The sequence below is a fragment of the Carcharhinus amblyrhynchos genome, chromosome 5, assembly GCF_965287045.1.
Source record: "Carcharhinus amblyrhynchos chromosome 5, sCarAmb.v2.hapA, whole genome shotgun sequence".
Taxonomy (NCBI): Eukaryota; Metazoa; Chordata; class Chondrichthyes; order Carcharhiniformes; family Carcharhinidae; genus Carcharhinus; species Carcharhinus amblyrhynchos.
Genome location: NC_137328.1, coordinates 3,991,365 through 4,009,645, shown reverse-complemented (window position 1 = coordinate 4,009,645; position 18,281 = coordinate 3,991,365). Strand labels below are relative to the sequence as shown.

At 42.8% G+C, this 18,281-nt stretch overlaps 1 protein-coding gene across 1 annotated transcript; it reads right to left on the bottom strand.

The window, feature by feature from the left end:
• Window positions 1-857: 857 nt before the first annotated feature.
• fxn (frataxin) lies at window positions 858-18,281 on the bottom strand. Its single transcript, XM_080189595.1, has 5 exons — window positions 18,081-18,281; window positions 11,058-11,146; window positions 8,992-9,112; window positions 6,442-6,539; window positions 858-3,353 (listed from the first exon to the last, which is right to left on the bottom strand). The coding sequence occupies exons 1-5, from the start codon at window positions 18,198-18,200 to the stop codon at window positions 3,206-3,208; spliced, it is 576 nt and encodes a 191-aa protein (XP_080045721.1). The 5' UTR covers window positions 18,201-18,281; the 3' UTR covers window positions 858-3,205.

Below are 18,281 nucleotides of genomic sequence, written 5' to 3'. Positions count from 1 at the left end.
AACACTGCAATGAAGTTTACTGTGAAATTCCCCTCATCGCTATACCCCGGCGCCTGTTTGGGTCAATGCATCTAACCAGCACGTCTTTCAGACAGTGGGAGGAAACCCACGCAGACATGGGGGGAAATGTGCAAAATCCACATTAACAGTGACCCAAGCTGGGGATCGAACCCAGGTCCCTTCTGCTGTAAAGCAGTAGTGCTAACCACTGTGCTACTGTGCCACCCAATATGACTTTAAGGGTGAGTAAAAATGTTCTGACAATATTCATTATGAGTTGCTCCACTCCCAGGTATTTATCCATAAGGCTTGGATCTTAGGCACAGTACTCAGAGGCTGTATATAGCTTAAAAAGCACCACTCTGTGGGCATGGGGAAGGCTAAGGAGGCAGACTTCCAGGAGCTGTCACAGCTGGTATAAGGATTGAATCTGTCCTGTTGGTGCCATTTTGCATCATACTCTAGCCATTTAGCCAACTGAGCCAGCCAACCCCTGCACTGCCGTCAGTCTAACAGCACTACAGCAGTGAATATTATTGAAATATAAATCTGAAATAGAAAATGGCACCAAAGGGCATGCGGTCATCGTCTTCAACAAGTCATGATGTGGAGATGCCAGCGTTGGACTGGGTTCTCCCCAGTGTCCTGCTTAGTATTTACCCCTCAACTAAGATTAAAAAGAGCATCTGGTCATTAATCAAATTGCTGCACCCTTCTTTGTGGGTTCAGAAGGGTACTTGTGCACAATTTCAGGCAAACCCTGAAGGTGTCTTCAGCCTTCTCACCCATTAGGCCTGGTGGATATTACATTATGTTAAAAGCAGGAAATAGTGTATGTTATTGATTATACACACACATTACAAAAATGACATGTATATTTCTGACATAATTTAAACAAATTATGATTTCCCATATACAAGTCAGGGTTTTTCATTAACAATCAGATTCTCATAAATAAATAAAGCTTTTTTCTTGCTGGGGCTTGGCCCATTTCCCACTTTATCGCAAATGACTTCCTGAAACTTACATAATTACTGCTCTAAATTTACACTGAGTAGGTAATACGCCTCCTCACAGTTCTGACTTCAAAATTCAGCCCAATAGTGGCTTGTCAGAATAGTTGTGGGTGGAAGGAATACTCGATTCTTCGCCAGCTGCTGAGGGTGGGTGTCGTCCAAGTTAACTATTACACACATTCTTCCAGGGATGTTGAGTTCTCAGTAGGGATGATGGGTGCTGTGTTTTAGTTGACAGTCCAATGTCTCTCAAGGGGAGGCAGTAAACAAAGCTTGGCTTGCCTTTTGGTTAACTCACTACAATAACGATGAAATCACAGAGGGCAAATTGTGGAAAGGGTGGAAAAGGGGGGATGGGGAGGCTTGGAAATTTCACAACCCAAAGGTGAAATAAAATGCAGAAATATTTGACAAGTCTGGCAGCACCAGTGCGGGGGGGGCGGGGGGGAGCAGAGCTGATGGGCTGAATTTTATGAGGAGGAATATTTTTCACCCCACTGGTAGAAAAGGCAGTTTGGAGCCAATTGATTCTAAAGGCGGCTAACCAACAGTGATAACACCCTGGGTGTAATTGTGGGGCATCCAGCCCTCTGGTAAAGGACATCACACCCTCAAGAGCTGCTGACCAATCAGATCGAACTCAGTAGTGGCTGCCTGTGGGACTAGAAGCAGTCCTGCGAGGATCCATAGAGAATGTTCTTGGTCAGGGAGAGATCCAGCTTCCTAGGGAGGGGATGGAGTCGCACAGGGATGCCTCTAATGGGCACAGGACACTCCCTACATGAGGTACCTCTCCCTTACTTCCTGTTTTTCACCTGAGGTGGTGAAGCAACAGGTTATCCTCCCTTTTCTTCTCCAGCTGCACATATTACTGGAACTGGGACAAAAACAGGTCCTTAACAGGCCATTATTTAGCCAGCTAAGGCCCTCAATTGGTGTGAGGGTGGTCAGCCTATATAATGCCTTACCCACCCACTCTAATAGGTTGGGAGTGGGTGGGAAGGTGGCGAGCTGGTTGTCTATTCTAAACCACACCCATCTCCCCTGCCAAATCTGCATTCTGGGCAATAAAACTCCCAATGCTTCAGATCAAAGCCCTTTCATCACCAACTGAGGACTCAGTTTAATTTTAGGATAGGCAAAATAACCAACCACAGCCAAAAAACTGGAAATCAATTCTTTAGGGGTGATTCCTTCTGTCTCATCTCTAATCATTTTGGTTTACTTCAGGTAATTGTACACCCATCCAAACAGCTCCTGTGTTAAAATTGCATCATGGTGCTGAAGGAAAAGCAACTAAAGTATTACCCTACCTTTCAAATGGTGGGTACGTTTGATACCATTTTCCCAGCAGTGATGCAAAGAGAAAATGTGTTGGCATTGAGGTGAAGAGGGGAATTTCAGTGTACAATATAGAAACCTGACTTACTGAATAAATGTGAACAATGAACACAAAGAAATAAAATAAAACTGCTGGTTTCCATGGAGCATTTGTGATTTTAATTGTTGGGTAAATTGACTATCTCAGGTTGAGAGCAGGGAGTTGGAGATGGGGTAGTAATGCTGTGTAATCAATTCTCTGTCCCACTCTCCTGTCGAGTGTGACTCCCCACCAGGAACTTAGCTTTGGGAATTTTATGCATTTGGTTTCTCTTCAATAAATCAGATCAAATTCCAATTTTAAAAAAGATTTTCCAGGTTAACCTACCAACTGGATTTGAGATTTGAACTCTGTGGCTGTAACACTGTAAAATGTGAGGAGACTGGTTAAAATTTACATGAAGCAAGTTAGCCAAACACCCAACATTACTATTGCTTGATAGATTACACATTTATAGATATTTTAAATTTAGGGAAAAAAATCTACCAAATTATTTTGGAACTTTAGTAGGCACTTAATACTATTCACAATTACTTCAGACGCAAAAATAAACTTTTATAACCCCAGTGTACAGAAACAAAATACATCCTTTCATTCATTAACTGTATTGAAGAATCTCCACTCCTTGCAATCAGGAAGATTCCGCTGCAAACAGGCAATTTACTTCAGGATAACATAGATTGATTGCAACCTTTACAGCATCCAGAACCTGTCACAGGAACAAGGCATTCACACATAATAATTACAACAGGGGTGTATCTTATTTAAAACATCTTTTTGGAAACAGTTCTTAGATTTTTCTGCTGGGTCATACATCACTGACGTCTGCGACTGAAAGTACATCCACTTTGGTCTTGAGAGTTGCAGAGAACTCCTTTGTGAGCAGGCCATGTAAACAGATTCCATCGTGAGAATAGACCCATTTCTTTCCTGTCCAGTCATATCGTTTAGGCCCACTGAAGAAAATGCACAGAAAATGATCAAATGAGAACACAAACACTTTTAATCTTTACATCTCAATGGCAGGGCCTTGGTTAAATGAACATTGTTAAACTCTCACCTAACAGACATACAAACACATTCAGTACCTGCCTGTCAGGCGGGTGGGACAGGATTTTGGTGGCAGGAAGCTGCAGCTAGGATCTCACCTGTCTGAATCAGAGAAGGGATGGAGGTGGACAACTCTGGTGAGACCTTGTGGGGAGCAGCAGACTTCACCTCTTCCAAGCCCAGAAGGGGTTTAAACAGACAAAAACTTCTAAGACTCACTATGGCCTCTCTCGGCTTCTCGCATTGTGTTCTGTTCTGCTGCCAGGCTATAGGCTTTGCATGCCAATCCTTGCACATGATTTGATTTATTATTGTCACGTGTATTGGTACACAGTGGAAAGTATTGTTTTTTGCACGCTATACAGACAAAACTACCTGTCTGCCAGATTTCAACATTGGCTTAAAGTGAAATTGCACTATCAGCAAAATATGACAAAGGCATTCCTGCATTGTGACCACAAGTTGACCCACTGTGGCATGCAGGCATAATATATAGGGGAAAAGGAAAGGAGAGAGTACAGAATATAGTGTTACAGTCACATATAGAATGCAGAGAAAGATCAGATTATTGTAATGTAGGTCCATTCAAAAGGTAGCAGGGAAGAAGCTGTTCTTGAGTTGGTTGGCACATGACCTCAGACTTTAGTATCTTTTTCCTGACAGAAAGAGGTGGAAAAGAGTATGAAATTAAGATTATGTCGTGGCGCTGATAGTGTCGTCAAGTTGCAACTTTTGAACGTTAAGTAGGACTGTGTTTTCCTCAACAACGATGATGACTCTGCGATTATGACACGTTGGAGCTGGGAGACAGCCCTTCTCCATGCACCATTCTCTCTGGGTGAGTGGCAGGGGGAAGTGGAGGGGGAGGGGGTTAGAATTCAGGCCATTACAGAGAAAGAAGTAAACATTTTCTACTAGGTTTGAGATAAGAATGGCTGCTGTATCAGGACCATGAAATGGACAAGCTTGAAGACCCTGATGAACAAGAACATTTTTTCATCTTTTTGAGTTGTTGCTGCATTTCTAATACCAAATTTCAATATTGTCATTGCTTTTAGAATCACAGAATCCCCACGGTGCACAAGAGGCCATTCGGTCCATTGAGCCTGCACCAACCACAATCCCACCCAGGCCCTATCCTTATAACCCGACATATTTACCCTGTTAATCCCCAAAGGGGCAATTTTAGCATGGTCAATCAACCTAACCCGCACATCTTTCGGGCTGTGGAAGGAAAATTGGTGCACCCGGAGGAAGCTCACACAGACATAGAGAGAACAGACTCCACACAGACAGTGACCCGAGGCTGAAACTGAACCCTCTGGCGCTGGGAGGCAGCAGTGCTGACCACCGTGCCCCCTGCAACTGACCAACTACAACTCTAGTGATAAGGACATTAAAAATAAACTGAAACAAAAATGAAAGTAATGATGCAGGCTGCTGCAAGGACTGAGGCTGATTTGGTTTCCCAACCTCACGGGGGAAATTACCTGCTTCTTTCTCATTCTGATGGTGCAGAATGAAAGGCAGATTTAAGAAAAACAGATTTAAAAGTATACATTTACTTACAATGTTTCAACTACAATAACACCCTGCCTGTTCTCCATAATAGGTATACTTGTGATCACAGTGCAAGGATCACACTTCCTTTGTCATACATTGCTGATTGGCTCAAAGTGAAATGGCACTATGCTGGAAACCAGCAGACAGCTGATGTAACTCACCTGGTGTCCCTTTGGACACAGTAAAAAGTCCGTCAACACCAGGTTAAAGTTCAATGGATTTATTTGGTAGCAGGAGCTTTTGGAGCACTACTCCTTCATTAGATGACTCACTTGATGAAGGGGCAGCCCTCCCAAAGCTCGTGATTCCAAATGAACCTGTTGGACTTTAACCTGGTGTTGTGAGTCTTCTCACTGTGTTCACCCTAGTCTAACGCCAGCAGCTCTACATCATCCCTTTAGACAGGTGAGGCACAGCTTCTGACCAATCAAGCCATGGCAATGTGTCTGTCACACATGCACAGTCATCTTAGTTTCTTACCCAATGGTTACCATTTTGAAAAGACAAAAAGATCAAAGAAAGGTACAAGTTGGGGTTAGCTGGTAGAAGATGAGAGGCGAGGATATTGACAATCACTTTGGCAGAGCCAGCTCGAGCTTCAATGTGTTCACGCTGACACGCAAGTTGTGAATCTGCATCCACCCTCTCATCTCATGGTCCAGTCCTTCTTCCCTGCTGCCATCAGAATTTTGAATGGACTTACCTCGCATTAAGTTGATCTTTCTCCACACCCTGCCTATGACTGTAACACTACATTCTGCGCTCTCTCCTTTCCTTCTCTATGATGGTATGTTTTGTTTGTATAACGTGTAAGAAACAATACTTTGCACTGTATACTAATATATGTGACAATAATAAATCAAATCAAATCAGACCTCTCCCTCTTTCTCCATCCCAGCCCTGCCTGCTTCACACTGAGCTTGTCTTGTGAAACCTCACCAGGCCCAGCTTTCGACCCTGTACTGTTCATCCTGGGGCTCCTGCAGACAGCAACTCCTGGACCAGCTTCCTGGCAAGAACGTGCCATACTTGATGAGCTGCATCTGCTCACTGATCATGGAGTGCTCAGGGCTGGACAGAGCCAGAGCCAGGCAATAGTAACAATATTAACAAGATGATGTGTGGTTTCCCTCCCCAGAAATTTTCTAGCAATCTCTGCAGGTGGAGCTAATCAGGCTAGAGAAGCAATCACAATTTTATTTTTTCCAAATCACTTCCAGAACACAAAAACTCCAGTGGCCAGTTTGAATGAGAAAATCACTTTTAAGGAATAATTGCTACTTCAAACAGACAAAGTGAAAGAATCTGGTGCTGAAAGGGGAGGCTGGTATACACAGTGCAGCAAAAGGGAAGGAAACATAAAAGCCCATCACCCTACTTGTGCACCACACAATTTTATTTTAAGTGCTTCATTCTGCATTCACTGTATACCTGATGGGTGATGATAACCAGATCTGTCGGTTTGGAGTCTGTTTATTAATCACGTATGTCCCCAGCTTTTCTCCCATGTTTATGGTTATCACACCATTCTGAAAAAAAGTAAAAATACAGTTGATCCGAAGAATATTTAACAAATACCAGACAATCTCCCGTGGCTTTTTCTGGAGTGAGGATGGAGTGAAGAAGTGGGGTTTGAAGACCGGGAATAATTAGAGCAGAGCTCACAGACTCAGCAACAGTTTTAAAATCAAACATTCTTTCCTGATCTTTTTTATTATTTATAATTGAATAGCAGAAACACATGGCCTTCCCAAATCTAACAATTTTGACTAACCTTCAGAAATACCGTAGATCATAAGAACATAAGAACTAGGAGCAGGAGTAGACCACCTCGAGCCATTCAGTCAGATCACGGCTGATCTTTTCATGGACTCAGCTCCACTTACCCGACCACTCACCATGATCATGGTGCACAAGTCGACCCCGTGTATAATATGGTCCTGTTTTGGACTCCAAAATGCACGTTTAAGGCAATGTTAGCGTATAAGTTAACTTCCTGTTTTTCAGCTAATAATTGCATGTTTAGAGCTATACTTGCATTAAGAGTCAGTTTCAACTTTTCAGTTCAGAAATAAATGTTTAGGGTGACAAGTCAGTGCATTGAATCAAGCAGGTGATATGGACCATGTTACCAAGATGCGCAGGAGTTTAAGACATGCACCAGATCAGACCATGCATAGTGACCAACAAACAGAAATCTTCTCACATTTTAAAACAGTGACCACCTGCATAAACAGTTCACATTTTATACTGGCATATAAGTCAACCCCTGTGTATGGAAGGTTTTTTGGAAGTTTCAAAGGTTGATACATATACTGTGAATCCATGGCAGTGACCAATTTTACCATGATGGTCATGGTGGCCGACAGCAGGAAGTCTGTAGGAGCCCACTTTGTGGGATATTTACCAGTGCCTCTGGAGCTTATTGAACCTTGGCATTTTGTTGGGGTCCCCAAGGCCAGGATTGCAATATAACCAGAGTACAAGTTAGGTTAGCCAGATGGTCATAGCTCTTAGCTTCGATCAGTTACAGGCAAAGATTTTCAATACAGCCTGACCAGCCATTCCAGCTGATTTCTGTGCTTTGGAATGCAAAGAAAGTCGGTTGTGTATCTCTCAAAACAGCAATTTAAAATGCAAATATCAATATAGACACAATGCATGTCAACATTGTGCAGGTTTTACTGTGCTGAATATACTTGATGTGGGTATGCCGGCGTTGGACTGGCGTAAACACAGTAAAAAGTCTGACAACACCAGGTTTTAGTCCAACCTATTTATTTGATAATATACTCACAAGCTTTCGAGGGACACCCTCTTCGTTCACCTGACGAAGAGGGTGTCCCTCGAAAGCTTGTGAGTATATTATCAAATAAATAGGTTGGACTAAAACCTGGTGTTGTCAGACTTTTTACTGAATATACTTGACATTGAAATGTTTTATGCAATGTCATGAAAAGAATGGTTCCACATGATTTGCTCCAGTTGAGTGGTCTCAATTGTATGACAGATGTGCTTACACATTATTAGGACAGGAGGGAAGGGATGCCCTGGCGGGGGGAGGGCGATCATGGCATTCGGGGTTAGGGAGGGCCAGAGGTCCAAGGTCTTGGAAGAGAGGGCACCCATCCCAGCTTCCTGCCTGAGATGGAGAATTTTTTCAATGTTTTCCTGCTAAAAATTGAGGCTGAATGGAAAAAGGCCACTTAAGGGCATTAACAGGTGACAGGGTGGGTTTCCTGCCATAGACACTGCCTGCCCAACCTTGGAATTGCGCCTGGGAAGAATCACATCCATGCAATCCCCCTTTTGGGGGAAGAGGAAAATGCTGCCTTTAGTTGCATCAGTAAACTGTTGCAGCTGTTTCCACAAACTAAGATTCTGGTTTCTTGAGCATCCTTGATTTTACTCAAACCACTGGTGGCCATGATTTCAGCTGCTTCAATCCTAAACTCTGGGATTCCCTCCCTAGGGCTCTCTGCCCCCTCTCCAACTTTAAAATGCCTCTTAAAAATCTCTTGACAAAGGATTTAATCACATCCCCTTATATGGCTTGGATTTTTTTTATTGCTCCCGTGAAATTCCAGGGGATGTTTTATTACGTTAAAGGTGCTAAATCAATTGGTTACTGCTATATATTTATATTTAATAATAGGCATATTGTGTTAATTAGTGATGCTGTCTGTGTGTCTATTAGTCCCAGTGTCTGGATGTCAGTATGATTACAAATGTTGAGCATCCAATACACTGAGTGAAATATTGATTAGGAACAATGAGGTCTTGGGTGCGATGAACAAGCACTGGACTTTCACTTGGCACCTTCCTACAGGCAACTGTTACAGGCTTCCTCACATCTGGCTATATTACTAGAAAATTGACAGCAGCCTGCTCCACTTGCACGGCCATCAAACAGAGTGCAAACTGAAAGATTTCATGTGCCTTAAAAGGTGATTGAAATGAGACAATGAAGTGGAGCTTTACCGCAAATGATACATCATAGTCCTTTGGAACAAAAGGCTGATCTCCAAGATCTTCAAAGAAGTCAGCTAAAAGGTCCAGTGTTTCCTCTGCAAGTTTTTCATAAGTGGCCTCATCCAGTAAACTGTGAAGAGGAAGAGTAAGGTGTTAAGCTCAGCAGTCTCTGGTAATGTTTTCTAAATAAACTTTCATTCCTATACAGAGAATGCTGTGGGGTATACCAAAATAATGAACATTTCCCTCTCCTTTCTATTCTGTAGGTTTCTTATTTCCACCTTCTGACCCATGGGGAAAAAACTGTCATTATCTGCCACCAATGTCATTATATGACTGGGTGCACGATGTTGGTTTTGAGTAGGTAAGACCGCTTTCTTCAAACCAATTAAACACACTAAAATTACATGAACAAGTTAGGAGGAATGTGCAAAACTCCTAACAGCAGGTGTCGTAGAGTCACTGCAGATTCAATGGGCCAAATGGTCTCTTCTGCACTATAAGGATTCTATGATTCCAAATACTATAGAGGAAGACATCTGCACATTTGTTTTGTGCTTCAGACCTGTTGGTAGACTGGAAGGAGAGACATTTTTTTGTATATTTCTTTGTTTGATGTCATGAATTGCTGCTCTAGGACATCTTGAATAGGGATTTCTACACACCATGAGCTTTATTCAGCTGACAAAATGTCAGCCCTGCCTCAGAGAGCAACCTGTCCCAACGTAACACTGAGAAGAGCTACAATGTTGGAGGCACTGTTCTACAGCGGATATGTTAAAGAACAGCCCTGTTTACCCTCTCAGGTGGCTATAAAAGGTTCCATGACACTATTTTGAAGATGAGAAGGGGAGTTTTCCCAAGCGTTCTGGCCAACATTTATCCCTTAATTAATAGCATCCCAAAAGAATCTGCTCATTATGATATTGTGTGTGGGAGCTTGCCGTTTACAAACTGGCTGCTCTGCTTTTTTATGTTATAATAGTGACTACACTGCAAAATTATTCATTGGCTGTAAAATGCCATCACATATCTGGAACAATGGTGTCCCACTCGACTGGATAACAGAGATGTTGGAGGAAGTTGGTCTGGTCAATCAGGTCAGAGTTTGTAGACAGGGCAGGGGGAGGAGGAAGAAGGGGGGAGAATACACTGTGGTCACAGTCATGGAGTATCGCATATATAACTTTGATTTGGGCGATTTTGGTGCTATGGCAGGGGTAAGGAATCTGATTGAGTTTCGAACAGGAAGCTGTGGGAAAGATGAGCATGGATTCAGGAGGTGATGTGCTCGAAGACTTTGAAAAGAAATTGAAGATTGGAAAAGAGGTGCTGGTTTGAAAGGCAAGGGATCAAGGATGGATTTTTTGAAGGGAGGTTGCTGACAGTATTTTTGATTGGATACACAGTACTTGAGCAAAGGAATCCATTTGTAATGTCATTTAACATGGGAGCTAGAAAGAGATGTGGGGTGGATCAGCAGTCAAGTGGGATTACAGCCAAAAAAGCAGCAGTAAGGGTAGCATGGTGGCACGTTGGTTAGCACTGCTGCCTCACAGGGTCAGGGATCTGGCTTGGCTCACTGTCTGTGTGGAGTTTGCACGTTCTCCCTATGTCTGTGTGGGTTTTCTCCGGATGCTTTGGTTTCCTCCCACAGTCTGAAAGACATGCTGGTTACGTGTATTGACATTGAGCGTGGCAACTAGGGAAATTTCACAATAACTTCACTGCAGTGTCAATGTAAGCCTTACTTATGACTAATCAATAAACTTTAAAAGATCTCATGGACAAGAGGAACAAAGACTTGAATTGTTAACTTTTTGTCAGTCAAACCCTCTCTGTGTGAGACTGATAGCTATATCAGAAATATGTCAATGGAATGCAGATCACAAAATATACTGAAGCCGTACTAAACGTGAAGGTTTCGTTACTGAGGTACAAGAGAAATGCATGAGCAAACATCAACACATTCAGTTGCATCAGGGAACGTGAAACACAGAGCCACGTCAGTTATTCGCAGCACACAATCGTATACAGCGCACACCCACACACAACCCTTTGTCACTTCAGGATACCTTGGATTTTCCATTCTTCTCAAAGGTGAGGAATGAATCTCTTTTCTTTGGAACGTCAAGCATCTTAATGAACATAAATGCGGGAAACTCTAGAAAAGATAAGGACATGATTGAATTGTGACTTGGATGAATAAAGATAGGTTGACATCCTTAAAACAAAATTTTTCCAATCAATAACTTTAGCAAAAATAAAGTCAGTGCATCTGTAAAACAAGCTTTCATGCAAATATGTCGCTAAAGTGACCAGCCTAAGAGGAATTCCTTTCCTGCATTCTAACTGGCCATTTTAATATTAAATATAAAGAAGATTCTTGTTAAATCCTCCAAGCTCCATAAATTATAACTTGTAAAGCTATCTAGATTTATTATTACAGATTAAAAATTATTTGAAATAATTGGTCAGTGGGTACGTATACTGGCCCAATGTGATATCACATTGCAGGTATCTCTCAGGTTTGACATCTGGCCAGTGATATAGTAACTAATCTCAGTTGGGGCAGCATTGCTGAGTGAACAGTAGCAAGAACTTCAGTATCATGAGATTACAGAGTCATAAAGTCATAGAGGTTTACAGCATGGAAACAGGCCCTTCGGCCTGACCTGTCCATGCTTCTCTTTTTTAAACCCCAGGTTGGTCCCAATTGCCCGCATTTGGCCCATATCCCTCTATACCCATGTTACCCATGTAACTGTCTAAACACTTTTTAAAAGACAAAATTGTACCCGCCTCTACTACTACCACTGGCAGCTTGTTCCCGACAATCACCACCCTGTGTGTGAAACAATCTCTCCCCTCTCACCTTAAACCTATGCCCTCTAGTTTTAGCCTCCATTACCTTTGGGAAAAGATATTGACTTTCTAGCTGATCTGTGCCCCTCATTATTTTACAGAACTCTATAAGATCACCCTTCAGTGTTCTACTCTCCAGAGAAAAAAGTCTTAGTATATCAAGCCTCACCTTATAATTCAAATCATCAAGTCCCGGTAGCATCCTAATAAATCTCTCCTGCACTCTTTCTAGTTTAATAATATCCTTTCTATAATCGGGTGACCAGAATTGCACAGTATTCCAAGTGTGGCCTTAGCGATGTCTTGCACAACTTCAACAAGACCATCCCAACTCATGTATTCAATGTTCTGACCAATGAAACCACGTATGCTGAATGCCTTTTTCACCACTCTGTCCACCTATGACTCTACTTTCAAGGAGGTATGAACCTGTACCCCCTAGAATTCTTTGTTCTGTAACTCTCTCCAATGCCCTACCATTAACTGAGTAAGTCCTGTTCTGGTTCAATCTACCAAAATTCATCACCTCACATTTATCTAAATTAAACTCCATCTGCCATTCGTTAGCCCACTGGCCCAGTTGACCAAGATCCTGTCGCAATTGCGATAACCTTCTTCACTGTCACCTATGCCACCAATCTTGATGTCATCTGCATACTTACTAACTATGCCTCCTATCTTCTCATCCAAATCATTAATATAAATGACAAATAACAATGAATCCAGCACCAATTTATGAGGCACGCTGCTGGTCACAGGTCTGCAGTTTGAAAAACAACTTTCTATTATGAAGATTATGGAGAAGGAGAAAAAAATCAATAACATTAGTTGAGGTTCATGTTCTCAATTGTAAAGTACAGATGTCAGGGTATCTATGAGTCCTTGAATCATTATTTAGGCCTGTTGGGAATGGCCATCACCTATACAAGTGTACTGCAGCATAGAACACTTTAAGGAAAGTATTTTTAAAATTCATTTTACGGGATGTGGGCGTCACTGGCTAGGCCAACATCTATTGTCCATCCCTAACTGCCCTCCATTTCAGATGGCATTTGAGAGTCTACCACAGTGAAGAAATCAAAGACTTAGATTAAGAATGTGGCAATTTAAACCTTGTGAGTTAGTAAACAAATGGTTGGGTTTTGTGTTAAACACTGTTGCATGAAGATGCTGACTAAAACAGCATTATTCACAAAAATAACAAATGTTAATTGCTGACCAAATAAAGTAACTTCACTGCACTGTGAATGTAAGCCTACTTGTGACTAATAAATAAACTTTAAAACTTTTAATTTGTTAGCTTGTTGTATAGTTATACTATTTAACTAGCCCTCCTTAGGTAAATTTTCTCTTGGCGTTCTTTCATGGGCAATGTCCAACCTCCAAAAAATTGCTGAGTTTACCTCCTTAAAATATCCAGAAAAACACATCCCGCTCCGCATTGATGACTACCCTTGCTTCAACCTCCCTTTTTGCTTCAAGGTCCTTGAATGCATTTATGCCCTGATCTCATCTGCCTCTCTGTTCAAATTCCTTCAGTCAGCTTTCTGTCTTATCCACAAAACCAAGGCTGTGCTGATCAAAGAAACCAAGGACTTCCTTTGTGATTGCAATTGCAAATTATCCTTCCTCTGCCTCCCTACCTATCCCCTCGTAGGCATTCCATGCAATGGTTTCTACTCCCCTGCAAAAACTCCTGACTCCTGAACAGTTCCAACATTTTCCATTTATATTTTAGATTCCCAGCATCCACCATGTTTTATTTCTATTTTAATATTATGTTGTGGTGTGTTGGAGTAAATGCTGCCTGGATATGTGTCCCAGTCCTGTTTTGCAGGTATCTGGGAGTATAACACTCAAAGTTTAGTGGGTTGTAGCTGGGATGTATTGTGGAGTTTGGGGATAAGGAATTAACAGGAGAGGTATAATGCTATCAAATTACTGGTCTGCTGAATGAACCCAGGCAGTTTTACTTAAACAAATCCCATTGCATTGAACTTATAAATATTGTGACAGGTCAAATTTCTGGATTTTATGCACAGCAGTGAGTTCAATCCAAAAACATTCCAATTCTTCATATCCTCTTTCATGTATTCACGTCTCCACAAGTGACGTACATATGCAAAATGTGTCACACTAATGTGTCACACTCTGCCATGTGCAGGCGAAGAACCTAATAGTCAAAGGGATATGTTATTATTTTGCAGTGGGAGTAGGTTTGTACAGTGCATTTTAATTGCAGTGGTTCTATAAAGAAAGAAAACACCTACAGGAGAGATACAGGGTGGAATTTTCCCATCCCTCCTGCCACGGGAATTGTAGCAGGTGGGACATGGTCCTTACAAAGGTCTGTTGACCTTGGGTGGGATTTTCTGGTGTTGGGGCAAGTGCCGTCCATAGTGTACGTCTGTTGTGCAACTGCCTTGAGTAAAATGTCTGTGCAAAGCTCCATCTGGTGGAACATAGAGTAACTAAGGGGAAAGATGTACCACTAGTAAGAGAGTTGCTAACTGGACAACACAGATTTAAAGTAACAGACAAAAGAACCAGAGGTGACATGAATAAGACCAGCAAGTTATTATGATTTGCAATGAACTGCCTGAAAGACAGTAGGTTTCAAAATGGAATTAGATAAATACTTGAAGAGGGAAAATATGCAGAGCTATGGAGAAAAGAGCAAGGAGGGATTGGAATTAATTGGATAGCCCTTTTAAAGAACCAGCACTTGTGTGATAGGCTAGATGGCCTCCTCCTGGGTTTTATATCTGTGATGATGGCGACTTGATACCTCTGTGATGTGTTTAGTTTGTGAGACTCCCTCTGTTGGAATATTACAGTTTTCCAAGGATGATGACTTTGAAAGTGACATTTTTTGCTGCCAATTTTGAAAACTGGATCTTTTGCGTGTTTTCATATTTAGCATCAGAGTCAGGTCCAAAGTTAGAGTACGAAGAATGTTGGGTAAATTCAAAGAATAATCAGTACAGATTCCATTTTTACTTTGACCATTCCCAGAGATACAATCAAAAGATTAATGACACAGTTAAAGTAAACAAGAACTCATATTTATATAGCCCTTTTAACATAGAATAAAAATCTTCTTGGGTGCTTCACAGAGGCATAATCAGACCAAAATGGATGTCAAACTAATGCAACAGATATTAGGAGGGAGTCAAAAGTGTGGTCAAAAAGAAGGCTTTAAAGAAGAATTCTAAAACTGTGCTTAATGGGGCTCAGTGGATAGCATTCTCTGGCCTTTTAATCAGCAGATTGTGGGTTCAATCCCCACTCCAGAGACCTGAGCACAAAATCCAAATTGACACTCGTAGTGCACAACTGAGGGAATGCTCAGTGTTAAGGGTTGCTGCCCTTCAGATGAGTGGTTAAAGCAAAGCCCGTCTTCCCTCTCAGAGGGATATGAAAGATATCATAGCCACCATTTTGAAGAGTAGGCGAGTTGTTCCTCAGGATCCTGGCAGATCTATATCCCTTAATTAATCCCACAAACACAAACAAGTGTCAGTAATGTGACTGAGCCCATATTTGTAGATACTGTTGCCAAAGGGCCAAAATTCAATTGATAATTATCAAAAGGGTCTCAATCACATCTCTGAGGTTTCCACAATCACATCAATTACTTGCATTTCTCTTGCAATTTTAATGTAGCACAGAAACCATTATCAAACAGAATTTGGCACCAAACCATGTATGGAGTTTTTGGAAGGGCGACTGATAGTTAGGCCAAAGAAGTAAGCCTTTTGGAACATCATAAAAGGAAAGAAAGGTAGAGAGGCAAAGAGATTTAGAGGGGGAATTCTGAGTCTTAGGGCCCAGACAGCTGAAGGCACGGTTGTTAATGGTGGTTTGATGGAATTCAGATATGCTTGGAGCGAGAGCTGAATGACAGCAGAGATTCTGGGGGGCTGTGCAATGTTACAAATATAGGGTACAGTCAATCTCTGAATTTTGGCTTTTAAGAATTGTATATGTGCAAAGTTGACTTTTAAGTAACCACTAATTCTCCAAAATCAGCCTTGGAACATAACCACAACTATCGAGCTGTTCAGCAATATAAATAACAATCCCCTACACCAGACCAAACAACGCATCTTATAGATAATAACATTGCAGAATTCTGCAATTATGATTCAGTAGAAACTGAGTTGACCCACTTCAGCAATTGAACTCAAAAATCAAGGTTGACACTCCATTACAGTACTGAGGGAGTACTGCATTGACAGAGGATCAGTACTGAGGGAGTGCCATACTGTCAGCGGGTCAGTACTGAGAGAGTGCTGCACTGTCAGAGGATCAGCACTGAGGGAGTGCTGCACTGTCAGAGGGTCAGTATTGACGGAGTGCCGCACTGTCAGAAGGTCAGTACTCAGCGAGTGCTGTTATGTTCTATGTTCTGTCAGAGGGTCAGTACTGAGGGAGTGCTGCACTGTTGGACATGCTGTCTTTCACAAGACTTTAAGCCAAGGCCCTGCTTGCACTCTTAGCTGAATGTAAAAGATCTCACGGTGCTATTCTGAAGTAAACATAGTAAGAAGTCTCACAACACCAGGTTAAAGTTCAACAGGTTTATTTGATAACAAAAGCCACTATCTTTCGCAGTGCTTGCTGCTCCTTCGTCAGGGCATATAAAGACACAAACTCAACTTACAAAATAATGGTTGGAATGCAAGTCTTTACAGGTAATCAAGTCTCAAAGGTACAGACAATGTGAGTGGAGAGAGGGTTAAGCACAGGTTAAAGAGATATGATTCGTCTCCAGCCAGGACAGTCAGTGAGATTTTGCAAGCCCAGGCAAATCATGGCGGTTACAGATAGTGTGACATGAACCCAAGATCCCAGTTGAGGCCGTCCTCATGTGTGCAGTACTTAGCTATCAGTCTCTGTTCAGCAACTCTGCGCTGTTGTGTGTCGTGAAGGCCACCTTGGAGAACGCTCACCCGTTATATATACCCTGTTTGTGAACAGAACTCCCACTCACCTGACGAAGGAGCAGCAAGCGCTCCGAAAGCTAGTGGCTTTTGCTACCAAATAAACCTGTTGGACTTTAAACCTGGTGTTGTGAAACTCCTTACTGTGTTTACCTCAGTCCAACGCCAGCATCTCCACACCATGGCTATTCTGAAGAGCAGGGGAAATCTCCCTGGTGTCCTGATCAATATTCCTCCCTCAAACACAAATAGATAATCTGGTTATTATCACATTGCTGTTTGTATGCAAATTGGCTGCTGTGTTTCCTACATTACTAGTCCATCTACAATATTTCAAAAGCACTTCACTGGCTGTAAAAATTTGCATGTCTGGGGGCTACAAAAGGAACTGTATACACTTTACACATCTGGGAGAGATGTGAACTCCAGATGGAACGTCCCAGCTGAAAGTTGGCACGCTTGACAGTGCAGCAGTTAATCAGTACTGCACTGGCACTGTCAGTGGTGAGGTGAGGGCAACTTGACAACGAGGCAGCATTTGACCAGAATGTGACATCAAAGAGCGCCAGCAAAACCAATGTCAGCAGAGAGAACTGTCCTACGGTTACAGAGTCATATCCCACACAAAAATGGTTCAGGAAGATGGCACACCGTTACATTATCAGAAGAGTTACGGGTGGAAATAAATCTTGGCCTTGCTAGTGGCAAATACAACACATGAATCAATATGAAGTGGGTGCTAACTTTTAGGTGCGACATTAAACTGAGACCCTGCCTGCCGTCTCAGGTGAACATAATGAGCCAACATTTTGAAGGACAAGGGAGTTATGGCTGATATCTTGGCGAATATTCATCATTCAGCAGCTCACACTGCTGTTTGTGGGATCTTGTTGTGTTGGGGAATTATTTTGGGAGAGGGACTGAACAGACTCGATGGGCCCAATGGCCTTTAAGTCGGAGTTCCTGTCACATGACCTCAGGCCGCCCACATGCCCCGCCCACCAACACGCTATTGGCTATCCAAACGAACCAATCACAAGCGCCAATGTCCATGGAGTAACCAAACCGCTTTAGGAAAGGGGAAAGAGGGCGGGAGCTCCGACAGATGGACGTGTCGTTGGACCAATGGGAGAACGCCTGGCTGCGAGCAGGGGGACCAATTGGAGAGCTCCCGGCGGCGAGTGGGGGGGGACCAATGGGAGAGCCGCGCCAGGGCAGGGGGCGCGAGCCGGGGTTTAAATGCCGACCCAACGGCTGCAACGGCCGCTGGGCGCCGCCAATACTCACCCTGCTTAAAGTGCTGAGTGAGAGAGCGGAGGCGCGCTGGAATCCCGGGGCGGCCGTTACTCTGGGCTGTCTGCTCAGGTGGCGGAGGCAGAGCCGGCCGCAGTTCAGGAGGCCCGCCATTCACCAGCGGGTTGCTCCCAGCGATCACATCGGCGCTCCGCTGGCAGTGCCTGGCAGCCGGACGGCGCTTGCGTGCTCGGA

Bases quoted from the DNA above. Each gene is read 5' to 3' on its own strand.
- fxn (XM_080189595.1), bottom strand. From the start codon at position 18,200: ATGGCGGGCCTCCTGAACTGCGGCCGGCTCTGCCTCCGCCACCTGAGC. The intron at 9,113-11,057 runs GTATCCTGAAGT...TCCTCTTCACAG, and splicing joins AGAAGAATGGAAAATCCAAG to TTTACTGGATGAGGCCACTT. The intron at 3,354-6,441 runs GTATACAGTGAA...CATTTTCTTCAG, and splicing joins TGGTTATCATCACCCATCAG to TGGGCCTAAACGATATGACT.